The sequence below is a fragment of the Podarcis tiliguerta genome (assembly GCF_965153285.1).
Source record: "Podarcis tiliguerta genome assembly, chromosome: 7".
Lineage (NCBI taxonomy): Eukaryota > Metazoa > Chordata > Lepidosauria > Squamata > Lacertidae > Podarcis > Podarcis tiliguerta.
The window spans coordinates 71,475,276-71,492,167 of NC_139540.1; the positions used below are offsets into that span (position 1 = coordinate 71,475,276).

The 16,892-nt window shown below is 42.1% G+C and overlaps 1 protein-coding gene across 8 annotated transcripts in view; it reads left to right on the forward strand.

The window, feature by feature from the left end:
* Positions 1-16,892, forward strand: part of CDH12 (cadherin 12) — a 668,983-nt gene that overhangs the window by 495,867 nt on the left and 156,224 nt on the right. For 6 of the 8 annotated variants that reach the window (XM_083449414.1, XM_083449413.1, XM_083449412.1 and 3 more), the window contains one exon: positions 12,446-12,870. In XM_083449414.1, the coding sequence (XP_083305540.1) occupies positions 12,640-12,870 (231 nt within the window). In that variant the 5' untranslated portion in view covers positions 12,446-12,639. The remainder of the gene's footprint in view (positions 1-12,445; positions 12,871-16,892) is intronic. The other 2 variants (XR_014513371.1, XM_083449417.1) reach the window with 1 other exon arrangement.

The window sequence follows — 16,892 nt, forward strand, 5'->3', positions numbered from 1 at the left end:
ATTTTGACAGTGACAATAGGGTGGCATCATTCTGGGAATGGAAAGCTGGCATAGGAGGCACCAACAGGTTGCCTCTCAATATCTGGCCACCACGTCCTGACTGTTGCTGTCTGCTGCCTGAGGTGGCCACTTCACTCTTGCCTTGTGGTAAGAGCCAGCCCTGGAAGTGACCTATTTTTCATTCTCAAAATACATCCTCCCTCCTCTGTTTTGCTCATTGTTCCAGTTGGTGGACCTCAGAGTTCTGTTATCTCAGAAGCTCACCATCTAGAGACCCCTGCACTATAATACAAGCTCCATAATCCCTGGCAGGGAAAGATGCTCGGAGGCAAGAGTAAGATAACAGCCTGTTGGATCAAACCAGCGGGCCATATAATCTAGTATCCTATTATCATAGTGGCCAACCAGATGTGGGTAACCTACAAGCAAGACCCAAACACAACAGTGCTTTCTGCACCTGCGATTCCCAGCAACAGGCATGCAAAACAGCCATCATGGTTAGTGGTCTTTGGCAGGGCAGGATAGTGGTGGTTTTCTCCTTCGATCAGATTTGAATACCTTGAATTTGTTCACTGTGATCAAGCAGGAGTACTTGCTTACTCCAGCACCCCTGCGTTAAAAGCTTGCCCCATCCCAAAAGTACCCTTTTGTTAAAATAGCTTTCCATCTCCTATCCAAGATACAGCGTGAATTTTTAGGAGATGTTACAGCTACATTTCAGGGCTGCCAAGGCCCCTGAGTGCTGGAAGCCAACTCAGCATCTGTTGTAAAATTACTCAACTCATTAGTCATGAGTCTGGGAAATGTGCAGAGTGCACACGAGAGACGCTTGAGGGTTCCTAATCATGTAGGTCAAGCAAAAATCCTGTCTTCTCTTACTTAGGGAGTTAGTGTAATTTCTTTCTCTCTCTTTTTTTTTTTCCTTTAAAGAAAGAACACATTGAAGAGTTATATAGTGGGTAAGCCTGGAGAACTCCCCTAGGAAAGTTCTGAAGGGAAAATTTAGTTGTTTCAACACTGTTGTGATGTCTTCCCAACCAAAGCTGTCTTATCTCTGTGTTAGAAATTTAATAATAATAATAATAATAATAATAATAATAATAATAATAATAATAAATACCTAGGGACTGACAGACACGTAGTTGGATAATTTGCTTTTAATAATTATTTCAAGTTTCATCAGCAAATTTTTTGTGGGGGGTGAGGTGTAACTAGAAAGGAACAGCATAAGAGTTTTATAAGTAAGGGAATAGAGAAAAACATTTTCCTCCCTCTTGTGTAAGTTTGGTTTGTCGACTGATGTTGATTGGCTGTCAGTTCTGGATAATAATAAAAAAGTAATTCTGTGTTTGCAGAAGTCACAATTAATGTATGACAGTCTCTGGCACTAGATCCAAAAAGGGACATTGGTTTAAATGGCTTTAAACTAGTGAGAGAGAAGAAGGCTCTTAGGCATGTTAGCTAACGGTATCAACAAGCACAGAGGCAGTACACCTGCAAACATCATTTGATGGGGAGCTAGGAGCAGGCAAAGACAGTTGCCAGCGCACCTTGCTTGTGCAACTCTTTCTGGGTGGGTGAGGAATTGGCTGGTGGCACCAGCGAAAGGACTACTGGACAATAATGAGGTGGGTGTGAGGAATGGGGAAGTATGTGGTAGCCCATCCAACTGAAGTGGCCAGGGTGACAGCTATTAACGTTACTGACAAAAAAGGCAAGGATTCCCTGATAGGTGAGTGGCCCTAGTTCTTCATGACTGTGATTTCTATGTGACAATTAATGATAATAGCAGCTGTGATGGATCTTGAACTTTCTAGACATTACAATACACTGGATGCAAATGAGCTACCGAGTTAACTTAAAGTTGCTGGCATTACCCTATCAAGCCTTATACAGCTTGGTGCCAGCATACCCAGTTGATAATCTGTGCTGGGCAGGTCAGGGTCTCCCACAAATTCCATTCTACCAGGAGGTCTGTTTCACACAATGAAAGAAACTGGCCTTCATTGCTGTGGCGTACCTACCCTTTGGAATTAGCCTCTTGAATATTAGTTTCTATTTTCTTTTTGGCACCTATTGAACACCCTCCTCTTTAAACAAACCTTTGGAGCTGAGATGTTTTAAATGTTGTTTATTTGCCACTTGTTTTTTTTTTTTTTTTAGCATCCTAGGCTCGTTTGGGAGGGGAAGGCAGGATACAGATGTAATAAATACATAAATGAAGTGAAATATATAGGGTTTTTTGGTAATGTAATGAACAACCTAGAACTCAATTTATTAATACTTGCATGTGGCCACTGATGGTTTTGCTTTTTCTGCTGTGGGTCAATGGTCATTGATAGACAAAATGTTCTCTATCCTTGAACTAAGTATTCTGCACGACAATTCTCCTCTCAGTGGTGTCTGGCATACAGGTGGAATTTTTCATTTCAAAAGTGCAGAAATTCAGTTATTCCCATTACCAGCCTGCATTTAAAATGTGAATAAAGGGTATATTTTGAGACACGATAGGGAGGAAACTGTATCTGCAATCTCCTGAAACTCTGGCTACTCTGAATGGGACCCACAAGAGCTGCAGCTTCTCTATGTTTTCCTTCATGTCTGTCCTTATCCCATTTCAATCACTCTGTTGGAGAATTTTGCACTAACACGCTGATGAAGTTTCATGAGGACTTTTAAAAACCCCTGCAACCTGTTCTGGAAATGTGGAGAACTGAATTTAAGATTAGAAAATGGATAAACAGAGAGAAACTGAAATTGACATGTTTGCCCATCCTTAGTGAAAGGACCCTGGAAATAGCCATGTGTCAGAAGCAATTGACTGCATCTGGTGGTATAGATATGCATTGCAGCCACCCAGAATCCTTGCAATCTTTGGCAATCACTCATAGCCAAGCAAGATTGTCTTCCATAAACATGGTTTTAACAGTGGGTCCGTAAGTGACTATGGAGGCCAATTCTGGATCTATACGTCCTTCCACAGTGGGGACATAGGTTTCTGGGCAGGAGTTGATCATGGTGAGGGTTTGCCAAGGGTGCTTTCCTCTTAGCACATTTCTTCCTTTCATCCTGAGTTCAAGCTTCTTTAAAGCCCATGACACCTTTGGTAAAGGGCTGTTCTCCAATTGGAGCACTCACAGGCCAGTGTTTCCCAGTTGTAAGTGTTTATACTACTTTTTTTTTTTTAGATTTGCCTTGAGAAAGTCTTTAAACCTCTTTTGTTGACCACTGGCATTACACTTTCCTTTTTTAAATTCAGAATAGAGTACAGTGGTACCTCTAGTTACGAACTTAATTCGTTCCGGAGGTCCTTTCTTAACCTGAAACTGTTCTTAACTAGAGGCGGCCTTTTGCTAATGGGGCCTCTTGCTGCTGCTGCTGTGCTGCTGGCACATGATTGCCGTTCTCATCCTGGGGCAAAGTTCTCAACTCGAGGTAACTCTTCAGGTTGGTGGAGTTTGTAACCTGAAGCATTTGAAACCTGAGGCCTTTGTAACTCGAGGTACCACTGTAGTTGCTTTGGAAGACAATAATCAGGCATCCACACAACATGACCAGGCCAACGAAGTTGATGTTGAAGAATCATTGCTTTGACACTGGTGATCTTTGCTTCTTCCAGTACACTGGCATTAGTTTGCCTGTCTTACCAAGCAATGTGTTAATTTTTTTGGAGACACCGTTGATAGAATCTTTTGAGGAGCTGGAGACAGCATTTATAAGTGGTCCATGTTTCACAAGCATGCAATACCTAGACCCTGACTTGGCCTTTCCTGTAAGCATGGCAGGCATTTTGCCAGTTAGATGTTAAACCTTTAAGTGTAAGCTTTTGAGTTGATTTGCATGCTATTTCATTCCAGTACATAGTCTGATAAGCAATTAATGAGTCACAGTATAGCTCAAATTAGCAAGATTGATAGCAAGCTTAAAACAGCCTCACCTTCATTACAGCAGCTTTGAGAAATTGTACATTGAAAGGCACATTCCAGTCACAATCTGAAATCTTACAGTCATTGTCAATTAGAATTCTGGACAAGTTTTTCTTTGGGTTATATTCAATCACATGACATCACTCCTGAGTAAGCTGGATGAAAGGTGTTTTCATGGAAGTCTATCATCAGACTTTGACATTGATAAATTTTACATATATACAGAGAATGTTTGCAGTTTGTTTGTTTTTAAAGGAATCCTCTAGATCATTGACAAAATGATACAGATTTCCTTCAAGAAGTTTGTATTCTTGAAATAAGACCCTACTGTTCCTTTGACATTGATGTAACACTGAAGAAGAAAAAGTTGAGTGGAGCTGTCCTAAAACAACTTGACCACTTTTACTAGCACAAAAAGAAGTACCTGCTCCAAGAAGTTTAAAAGACAAGCTTAATTGACAGCTGTGGCTTCCTTCAGATATTTTGAGTGAATCAGAATATCACAGTTCACACAAACTGGCATGATAGCTTGGGTGTTTTGGCATTTTCAAAGTTTTGCATGGGGAGTGGATGAGCATTGAGATCATGAAAAGTATGCAAAAAGTGGGCACTATCCTCGATTTGCTTACAGTGCTCTTCCCTGCCCCACCTTGCTTTGGTGGTAGTAAGTGAATTTGCTACAACCTCCACAAGAAGAGGAAATGTGCTTTTTTTCTGGGGTGGTGTGTGCTTTGGAATGTGGGACCATAACATATTAGATTTCCCACCTCATACCAGAGTTTGAAATATTGTGCATGTTGCAGGCGCTCTATAGTTGCAATATTTCAGGAGGTGCTGAAATGCGCCCCTCCCCCTGATTTCTCCTCTGCAATTTATGCTGTGTTTTATAACTCCTCTGACTGTTGTCAGTGAGGTTGTATTGTTCATGTTACATTTTTGTCTCAGCAGAATTCTTCAGGTTTTGTGCAGCTGCAGGAGTAGCTCTGTTGTCTGCCCATTTTACTTTGCCAAGGTAATATTTTTAGAGCAGATAGTGTAGTCTTGAGGCTTTACATCAGCTCAGTGTTTTCCATAGAAATGGTATTGGAGCCTTGGAACTCATTCTAAAACACTCACCAGACATGACTCATAGGAGTTTGAATTGTCTATTGAGTTGAGCCTAATGGGCTCTTCTACACAACCTTAGGTATTGTCTCCCCCACCCCTCAGAAATGCATCAACCAAAGATAGAAATTTAGAAGATTTACATAGAAACTCAATATATCTCACCATTAGGGTTGATGTGGCCTTTGTATCTGTTCAATCTGCTGCCCTGATGTGGACTGTTGATGAGCAACTTTAGTGCCTCTCTTCTCCTTCCTTGAACATGAACAGGATAGACCTTCAGATGTAGGACACCTTCAAATAGAGAATTGTCCCATGTAAAGGCCTCCCCATGAATACATTGCAAATATATGAGGGATCCACTGCACCACAATCCATGGGATAAAAAGTGGGGAATAGTGTTTCACCAGCACTAGGTACCTTCATTGTTAGGATTGGGGTGAGGCTTATACAGGCCCCCAAATATTTTATTCAAGCTGGTCCCCTGCACATGATGTTGAAATCAACATTTCATTAAAGGGTCCTGAGACCTGGTCTACACAAAGAGTAGATAATGTACAAATGTATCTGTTTTGCAACATGTTGGAGTATGTGTTCTCTATTTAATAAACAAATAGTGAAAAATGTACATTTGTAGATGTCCATATGGGTATATTTCACGTAGATATTTTTTATAGATTGAATTTTAGGAATTATGCATGGTGTAAAGAAAATGAATAGAGAGAAGCTTTTCTCCTCTTTTCGTGATACTATCATCAGGGGTTGTCCAATGAAACTGAACAATAGATGATTCAGAACAGAGAAAAGGAAGTTCTTCTTCACCCGGACCATACTTAACCTATGGGATTTGCATCCACAGTGATGGGTTGATGGTCACCAGTTGGGCAGAACCATGGGGGTTACAAATCACAATGCCTATATCCTGACTCCAGAAGCAGAGAAGTCATGCTTCTGAATATCAGTTGTTGAGGAACAACAGCGGTAGATGCTACTGCCTCATGTCCTGCTTGTGAGATTCCCATAGCATCTGGGTTGTCCACTCTGGGATGTTTGTTGTTGTTTAGTTGATTAGTCATGTCCGACTCTTCATGACCCCATGGACCAGAGCATGCCAGGTACTCCTGTCTTCCACTGCCTCCCGGAGTTCCATCAAATTCATGTTGGTCCCCTTCTCCTTGTGCCCTCAATCTTTACCAACATCAGGGTCTTTTCCAGGGAGTCTTCTCTTCTCATGAGGTGGCCAAAGTATTGGAGCCTCAGCTTCAGGATCTGTCCTTCCAGTGAGCACTCGGGGTTGATTTCCTTCAGAATGCATAGGTTTGATCTTTTTGCAGTCCATGGCACTCTCAAGAGTCTCCTCCAGCACCATAGTTCAAAAGCATCAATTCTCCGGCGATCAGCCTTCTTTGTGGTCCAGCTCTCACTTCCATACATCACTACTGGGAAAACCATAGCTTTAACTATACAGATCTTTGTCAACAAGGTAATGTCTCTGCTTTTTGAGATGCTGTCTAGGTTTATCATCGCTTTTCTCCCAAGAAGCAGGCGTCTTTTAATTTTGTGACTGCTGTCAAAATCTGTGGTGATCATGGAGCCCAATAAGGTAAAATCTGTCACTGTTTCCAATTCTTCCCCTTCTGTTTGCCAGGAAGGGACCAGTGGCCATGATTTTAGTTTTTTTGATGTTGGGCTTCAGGCCATATTTTGTGCTCTCCTCTTTCACCCTCATTAAGAGATTCTTTAATTCCTCCTCACTTTCTGCCATCAAAGTTGTGTCATCTGCATATCTGAGGTTGTTGATATTGCTTCCAGTAATCTTAATACCGGCTTGGGATTCATCCAGTCCGAGAAATCTCTGGTCTGGTCCAGCAGTGCTCTTTCTGTAACCTTATGAGATCATATCTCTGCATGTGCAGGAATTCCTACCACTACCACCCCTTCGTTGGGAATCATCTGTCCATTTGATGCAACTCTTGCAATCTGAAGTCCACTAGCAATTTTGTACTGGTATCTGTCATTTGTACAGATAAACAAGGCCTGAAGCTTATGGGAAGAAAGGTTGTGTGAGCTATGTCACAATACCTTAAGCTTCTTGCTTAAGAAAGGCCATTCTTTTCTCCCTGCACAGAGAACACACACAATGGAGAATGGATTACAAATGGTTCATATTTGTGCTTGAATGCCATCTTCCAGCCTCAGAGGGGTGGGGGTGTCCTTCTGAGCCTGTCGATCTCTTTACATTACTTTTGGTTCCTTGTATGATACCTTAAAAGCTCCCTTGACTGGCAGAAATGGCCTGAGGCTGAGATTTACAGAAAGGCATTCTCTATTGAATAGAACCTCACTGGGAGCTCCTGCTGAATTGAGCAGCAAATGGTTTAGGGGTGACCACGGAATCATAAAGTGTTGTTCTGAAGACCCCACCACCCTAAACAATTATTTTCCACTGTAATCTAGATACAGGAAGGTAGGGTTGTGGAACAGCAGGCTGTATTTGTTGTTGACATTTTGCCATCCAAATTAGGCAGGTAGCAGCAGCCTCGCAGAGCTGAAGGCTGGTGCTTGTTAATCTGCCGGACCTGGGAATTACATTATTGATGAGTCTGGTCTGATTGTAATACCGTATAGTGTATGTGTGCATTAAAAAGGAAGGAGCATGGAAGCCCTCTGATCTTTTAAATAAATAAAGTGGTTAAAAGAAATGCATTTCGCATGTACTAAACCCAAGCACTTTTACCAGGCCAAAATATAATGGGTGCCTCGCTAACATGCCTGCCATTAATGGCAGACAACCCAATAACAAGCAGGGATGTGGTTGTGTATTATTCATGGTTTGCCCTAAGCACGACCCAGGAAAGAGTCCAGTGGTGAAAGAAAGGCCTTGTAAAAATTGCTAAGAAAGTCTTCATGTGAAATGCAAACTTTATGGAGTAGATGTCTGTACTTTCTTCTCCGCTTCAAATACCACACATTAATCCTTTCTGAACACAAGGATCAGTCAGGCATTTTAACTTAAACATATTTTCACTGCCCTTTAATCTCTCGTTTTATTAATCTCTCTCTCACTCACTAACTCTCTCTCTCTCACACACACATTTTGCATATATATCTGGTTGCCCTTTAAGATCTTGAAACAAACCAGTTTTAGTGGAAGGGGAACTGAACTGAACTTTTCTTTTTGGTGTGGGTGTTGGCACAAACCTTTCTCCTGTCTCAGGGTGGAAATAACCATAGATTATGTCTCTTCTCTTCTCCGAACTTAGATTTTCCAGAATCTTTAATTATATATCCTTAATGATAAAAGAAATCAGCCTACAAGTAACTAATATTAGTATAATAGTTACTTATAAGAACAATATAATAAAAAGAGTAGCTCTGCAAATATTTGATCTTAGGAAAAAATAATAATTTCAAAGACTTTATTGTATGCTTCTTGACTTGTGAACATTTGCTCCCCCCCACACACACATAAGAAAAATGGGAGAGACTTTCATTTTAACAGCATCCGAAATAATGGGCCCAGTGTGATTTACCATTTTACTCATCTGCAAAACAGAAGAAATGAATGGGGGTTGGTGGGGGCAGATACAATGTCAGAGCAGAGAAATTGCATCAGAAGAAGTGAACAAAAGAGGTAACAAATTTGCATATGTGTATTGGTGCATATTTAAAAATCTTTACATCTCATTATATTGTGTTAGATTAGTGCTTCCCAACTTTTTTGGCCATGCCCCACCTAAGCATCTCTAAAACCCTGATTGCTACCTCCCCCCACCCCCCCATGACATATAATTCTTATTATTCAAAAAGTGAACTCCTATTCATGTGGAAGAAGCCTAAAAGGCCATTCACTGTTAATAACTCATTCTTGAATTGCCCCCCTTAAAAATAAAATTGCCCCCCTGTGGGGCGCGTGCCCCACGTTGGGCACCACAGGGTTAGATGGAGAGTGGTGTGTCTGCCTGCTCAGTCTGCTGACCAGGTGCTACTAACTGTTGATGGGAAACTTCGATATTCCCACTCTTTATTCCTTCTAGTTTCTTATCTTAAAATCAGACTTCAACAGCCCTCAGAGGACACACTCAAATAGAGGCCTGTCTTCTGTAATGTAGGACACAGGACCATCCTAAGTTTAAAAGTATGCAAAGTAAAGGCAGTCACATAGACACTACCCAACAGTGTGGGGTCAAGGCCACAAGGCAGTGGCATCCATACCACAGCAGCTGCATGTGGAAAGAGCCCTTAACAAATCCAGTTTTAGGCACAATTCATTATATACCAAGGTGAAATAAACTTTGCCTACAGGTCATTTGGGGAGGAAAAAGGGATAAGAAACAGGTTTATCCTCCCAGTTCCCTATGTATCCAGCATTATAATCCTTTCCTTTTTCCAAAACTTCACTTCTTTTACTTTACTTTTTCCTAAACTGGTTCCAGTTACTGTTATGGTGGAGGGGAGACAGTGAAATGCTTTGTTTTGAGGATGACTTTGCAGCAGGAAATGACGTATTTCTATTTCCTGTGTGTCCCTGTTGGAGATCGCCAACATGCCTTCCAGGAAGGCGCTCTGGTGCCCCTCAAAGGGATGTGCCAGGGCCAAGCGTCTTCATCCTGGCATGTCCTTTTGAGGATTGCTGCAAAAGTTTTTGAAAATATGGGGGAGTCTCTGGCCCCTTTCCCTCCCCCCAGATGGCGCCCCTGTTCTCCACCATAAGAATGCACTTTAATACTTTACTGCGGAACAGTCTTGAATACCAGTTGCAATAAGTTAAACGTTACAAAATAAAGTAACCTACTGCTGGCAAGCAGTGAGGTTTGGTCCTTTATGCAGTTCAGTAAACTTTCCCAAAAGGAGATACTGAGCTTGTTCATCACGGCAGAATGTCTCTGCAACTGCTGCTACTAGCCATCTCCAACAAGCACACACAGGCTTCTCACTTTTCAGCTTCCTGCTGTGAGAGCTTTGCGACTCCAGTTCCCAGAGATTAGTCATCAGGTATCTTATCTCACCTTAAAGGAAAAATAACCAGCCTTCTCTGACGCATTTGCCAGAGTGCAACCTCTTTGCCGAAGATAAATTTCCCATTACAACATTTTAAATACAGTGCATTCAGACACAGCATTTCATGCACATTCAACTTGTCATTTTAACAGCCTGCCCTGCCCCTTTATGTCCCAATAAGCAGCAACAATATGACTGATTGGAGGACAGGTGAGTGATGCTGCCCCATCACACTGTCTGCTAATGCTTGTGAAGTTGTACAACTAGTTTAATCTCTTTGGTCTTCCCTCAGATGGATGCTATCGCCTCCTTGCAAATTCTAATTCCTTTCCCCTTTGTAATTTGTCTTTCTAATGTAGGAATCTTTGGGAAATGTCTCTACTTAGCTATGTATGCCTTGTGTTTTTATTATTATTACTAGTAATAGTACCAACAACAAACCGCCTGTTGCTTATCTGCCATTTGTTCCACCCAAAATGAACTAAAAGCTTCTGCGTCGCTGTGCTCATTAATTCAAGCCCTAAATTAAGTGAAATCTCTTCTATTTGTCCTTAATAGTGGAAATACTTAATTACATCCTTTTAATGTTATCAAGTTAATAAATAGCTACAATTATTCAGAGGGATTTATAAATGTGAACAAAAAAAACTCTAATTATAGACTGCAGTTGGAAAACACTTTTTATATAGCTATTTTGCATGTCATGTGTTACTCATTACATTAGTCAGTGAATGGTTCAGGTTCAATCCATCAAGATATTGAATGGGACAGCTTCCATTCTTTGCAATTTAACTTGTATAAGAACTTCTCATTGGATTGTGCTCTAAAATTATAATGCGTGATAGCTCACTAAACTTCAGAAAGTGCAGAAATTGTGTGATTATCTTTCTGAACCCAGCAGGTATGCTTGATTTACAGAATTATTTATAGCTACTTATAACTAGGTGAGCTAATGATTTGTGTTCTACAACAGGGATTCTCAAACCTTCTGCCCCTGAGACACGCTTGAGATGGTTGACTACTACACAGAATGATGGTGCTCAGAGAGATTCAGTCACAACTGGTGTCAGTTGAAGGCAGAGTTTGGCATAATCAGCTGGCAATTGCAGACTTCACTTTCCACTGATACCTAATTCATCTTTGAAGATGGCTAAATTCTTTGCCACAGCATTTTCCTTGCAACAAGGAGTTTCAAAGTTCAGTATTGTGATACAGCCTCTCCATTTTAGGCAGTATTTGCTAATCCATAGGCTCTAAGAGCTTTAGAACACACACACACACACACACACACACACACACCACACACCACACATACACCACACACACGGTCCACCCCAATTTCCCCTTTAAAGACTTTTCTATCCATCATTTTGCTCTGTCCCAGCTTCTGCCAACCTAGCAGTTCGAAAACACACCAGTGCACATAGATAAATAGGTATTGCTGCGGCGGGAAGCTAAACGGCGTTTCCCTGCACTCTGGCACTCATTAAGGTCCTCCGCGTGCCAGTAGTGGTTTAGTCATGCTGGCCACATGACCCAGAAAGCTGTCTGTGGACAAATGCCTACTTTCTCAGCCTGAAATGAGATGAGCATCACAAACCCCATTGTCGCCTTTGACTAGACTTAACTGTCTAGGGGTCCTTTACCATACCTTTACCTTTTATCCATCTCCTGCAATTTCTTCTCCTATTTTCCTGCCTTATCTCCTGCCTTTTCCCCACCTCCTCAGATAACCCTTCCTCCCATGTCTTTGTACACATACTTCTTCTCATAACAGCTTTCCTCTCTGACTCTCTCCATTTCTCTATCCACTTTGCTCATTTCCTTCAACTCCTCCACAGCCCTTTCCTTTCACAAGAGTGATACCTTCATTTCCTCCTCTTCCTCCAAAGTTCTCTGTCTCCTGACTACTTTTTTAAAAATCTGTAGAAAGCTAAGCAAACACAAACACACCGCTTTAATTAATGTGTGTGTGTGTGTGTGTGTGTGTGTGTGTACGCACACAGACACTGTGATGTAGGTAGCAACACCACCATACCTACTGATAGGTTTACTCTTTCTCTCAGTGCTCCCCCTTCTGCTTTCCCCCAAATGAATCCTGAGTAAATAATATCTGAATTCACTGGTGCGTAACGGCTTTATTTTATAACTGGGCCATAAAGGGCGGGCTGCGTGCTTCTCTTCAGACAGACACTAAAATAATACAAAGCAGAAGCAGAATGAAGCATTCCTCTAGTCCCCACGCAGTGTTCTGGATGTTGCAGTCTGAAACACCAAAAGGATATCAGCCTCCACAACGTGTTTGTCTCTCGCTCCCCGTCTTTAGAAACTAACTAGGTGTGCTTGAGAGTTTGGATGAATACTTCAGTGTAATTTTATATAATTTCATGTTGCCATGTAAATCTCTTTTATAGGTCTCTTTAGATGGAATTTAATGCGGCAGAAACCTTGTCACCGGAAGGATTAATGTCTGCATTAGCATTTCGGCAATAAAAAAAACCTCGGAAGCCAAGTGGTGGAGGCCCACGGACAGCCTTAAACCTGGATTCTTCAGCTCGAAATTCACCGTTGGAGTTTTTAATTGCTTGCTGTAGGGAAACCATCGCCAATGCTTACAAGGAACTGCTTATCCCTGGTTCTCTGGGTCCTATTCGATGGAGGTCTCTTAAAGCCACTTCATCCACAACCACAACAGACTTTAGAAGGTGAGCTGAGGGGAAATGTTGTCACAGCACCAGAGAGGAGGACACCCGCCGTGCGGGTCAAGCGAGGCTGGGTGTGGAATCAGTTCTTTGTGTTGGAAGAATACATGGGCTCCGAACCCCAGTACGTGGGAAAGGTAAATGTTTAGTCTTCTAAAAAGCTCAGTGGACTAAATGTTGTATGAAAGAAGTACGTGTGTTTTAACATTACAGTCCTATACTCAGAAGTGAGCCCCAGTGAGTTCAATGGGAGATGCTCCCAGGTAACTATAGGATTGCAGCTTAAATCTTTCAAATTCTACAGAAGTTGAACATCCAATGTGGCTTCTGCAGCTTCCGATTGAGTGCAGGAAGCTCCTGCAGCCAATTGGAAGCCGTGCCTTGGTTTTCAAATGGTTTCAGGAGATGAACGGACTCCTCAAACAGATTATGTTTGAGAACCAAGGTACCACTGTGTATTGTAGTCTAACTTTTATGAAATCGTGTTTTTGAATGTTGTGCTTTTTATACAGAATTGTTGACATTGGTTTTCTGTGGCTTGAAAAGGAAGCTATCAACAGTCGCAGAGGATATAGTAAGCAATCTTTGAAGGATAGGTTGCCAGAATGAGGTGTTTTTGTGTTTTAGACTAAGTAAAAACTAGTCCTAAATAGCAGGGCCACTGCACACCCACACAGGGCAGGCAAATCATTTTGCCGATGCAGATATCTTCTCTGGATTGTGTCTGAAACCACCACGTGATGACCGTGGGCCTGGCAAAGGGTCTATTGAATTCCTGGCCAGCTCTGTCCCTCCATCCCTCATGAATCCCCCATTTCATAGTTTTCTGCAGGCTGCCACTCATGAGTGACCACAACACTTCCAACCAGGCCTCAGCAAAAGCGATTTGGATTTCAGCCTTAAGATATTTAGATAAGCTTCAGAATGCTTTGCCAGTTCATACAACAAAGCCTCTGAGCAAATGTTTAATTTTCAGAACTGTCTTGGAACTTTCTTGTGTGGCAAATTCATGGTCGTATTTATTCTTCTATATGCTGAGTTTAAATTGCTGTGGTTCCCACCCCCAATGACTCCTGTTTGCATAAATAGCATGTCTATTACACTTTGATTATTACGTTTGCTTGTCAAGAGTACTTTTCACATGCCCATTTTAAAGACTCGGGATGCCTCCCTCAATGCACTGATGCATCTTTCTGGATAAATAATGTATGGCACTTTGTGTCAGGAGAACCAGCTTGGCACAGTTTGGAAGTGGTACAGCAATTATTGGGTCTAGATTAGGTGATAGTGAAAAGCAGTAATGATTGTAGAATCAACAATCCAATAGAAAGCAGTAATAAAAAGGACCCCCCCCCCCAGACAGTTCCAGTCAAAGGCGACTATGGGGTTGCTGCACTCATCTCGCTTTCAGGCCAAGGGAGCCGGCGTTTGTCCACAGACATGGCCAGCATGACTGAACGGCATGACATGGCCACGTGGCCAGCATGACTGAACGGCATGACATGGCCACGTGGCCAGCATGACTGAATGGCTTCTGGCACAACGGGACACTGTGATGGAAACCAGAGTGCATGGAAATGCCGATTATGTTCCCACTACCTATTTATCTACTTACACGAGCATGCTTTTGAACTGCTAGGTTGGCAGAAGCTGGGATAGAGCAACGGGAGCTCACCCTGTCATGGGGATTTGAACTGCTGACATTCTGATCGGCAACCCCAAGAGGCTCAGTGGTTTAGACCCCAGAAAGCAGTAATACATTGACATTGGTCTACATCCATATTGAGCTGCTTCAATCTCAATTTAAGGGTCTCATAATGATCCACATGGGACGCGGGTGGCACTGTGGGTTAAAGCCTCAGTGCCTAGGACTTGCCGATCGAAAGGGTGGCGGTTCGAATCCCCGCGGCGGGGTGCGCTCGCGTCGCTCGGTCCCAGCGCCTGCCAACCTAGCAGTTCAAAAGCACCCTCGGGTGCAAGTAGATAAATAGGGACCACTTACTAGCGGGAAGGTAAACGGCGTTCCGTGTGCTGCGCTGGCTCGCCAGATGCAGCTTGTCACGCTGGCCACGTGACCCAGAAGTGTCTGCGGACAGCGCTGGCTCCCGGCCTCTAGAGTGAGATGAGCGCACAACCCTAGAGTCTGTCAAGACTGGCCCGTACGGGCAGGGGTACCTTTACCTTTACCTTTAATGATCCACATGATGGGGCAGTTGTTGAAAGGAGAGGGTGCCTCCATTTTGCCAATTTCAGCTATCTTTTAAAGTATTGTAATGTATTTCCCCTTTAAACTTACATGCCATCTTTCTTCTGGCATAGAACCCAAGGCAGTGTACACATGGTTCCTAGGCTCTCCCATTCAGACACTGACCCAATCCAAACCTGCTTCGCTTCAGCCTCAAAATGTATTCAAACTATTCTTTGTCTTCAGTCTAGCTTCTATAGCTTTGTAAAGCAGTTCAAAATTGTTTACTGGAAGAAGAAAAAAGCCTCTGTTTCTATAACTCTAAAGGATTTGTTATAGGAGATATTATTACATTCGCTGTGCCTTCTGACCCCTTACCTTCCTTGCAACTTTTCTGTTGTGCTGAGTGACCTTGAAAGGTTAATCTGGCATGGTATATCCTTTTGTATGGTTTATGCTTATTTAAGTAGCATGTGTGAATGAGGAAAGAGAGCTAGCTGTGATTGCATTCCTGTTTTGGAAATAATTTCCTATACATATTTGTGAGAGCTATTGTGCGTGTCTGTGTGAATCTTCGGAAGCAAAATGGTAGTTTCATATGAGCAGAATAAGCTTCACTGTAACTCCCATTTTGTATATTTCATCAAAAGTATCCGTGTAACTGAATGGTATGCTAGAATTCAGAGACAGTTTCCAGTGTCATATTCCCTGCCTGTCATTCTTATCATTTGCATGCGCACTCACACAGAGAGAACTAACTTGGCTTTCGGTGAGGGAGAAAGAAAGCAATATGTCAGAGATGCAAAGATCCCCACAACTAGATCTTGAGAGGGACATTTCATCCCTCACAATTCAAGAATTGACAAGAGTCTGAGCAGGTATTGGTGGATGAGGCAATGTGTTTCTATTCTACCCTTTGATCACCCTACAGCAGATTGTGTCATAGCCATATTTTATATATATATATATATATATATACACTTCATCATTTGACTATAGATTCTTCCTCAGTTAGGTAAACTGCATATTTTAGTGTGACTTTCACTAATTATGGTAAGACCCAATTCATTCAGTTTGCATTTTAGTTCAAAACTACCAAATCTGCATTTCACAGAGCGATACTTGAACCAAACCAATACACAAACCCTTCCACATTCACACTTCTCTAAAAATTTGTGATGCAGTTCCCCAAGCAAATAATGTATACAAAAATGTTTATATCAGAGAAAAGTGCATGAAAATGTGTGTACAGCACGATTTTTTGTACATGTACAAAAATAGGCATTCTGTTAAGGTAAAATTACTTGCAAAAATGTGTTTTCTTGGCAAACGTTTGCATGTTAGGAGACGTGCACACAAAAATCAAATCAATGTTCATGCAGCCTTTAAAAAAAAATAATTCAAACATATGTAGAAGTGGGGCAAACCAATTTTAAGGCTGGAAAACAGAAACAGAAGGAAACAGAAATTGAGAGATCTTTCTATCCCTAATTATATCCCTTAAATCTGCATTAGTGAGTATTCTGCAGATGCCCATACAGTACAACACCATGTACAATGTATAAAAACTCTAAGAAATATAATAATATACTCCTTGAGGAATATTGCCCTAGCCCCCCATGGCTGACAGTTCGTGCTCGAGACAACGAAGGAAAGAGAATAAAGGCCAAACCATACATTGCAGTCAACGTGAGGCTGCCATCCAAACTGACAGACCCACATCGCATCTCCCCTCACTTCTTGCTTCATTTAGCTCATGACAAGTCATTGTCACGCCATGCATTTCCATGGCCCTGCTCCGTTCCATTGGCCTCTGCCTTACCCTATTGGTTGCCCCGGTGTGACACAGCAATTGAAGCATACAATTTAAGGATGCTGCATCGCAAGCAAAGTGAAAATACATTATGGAAGGACAAAGGAGAGAACATGACCTGGGGTGTTGTTTTCAGCAGTACCCAGGCCTGTGCAGCGGGT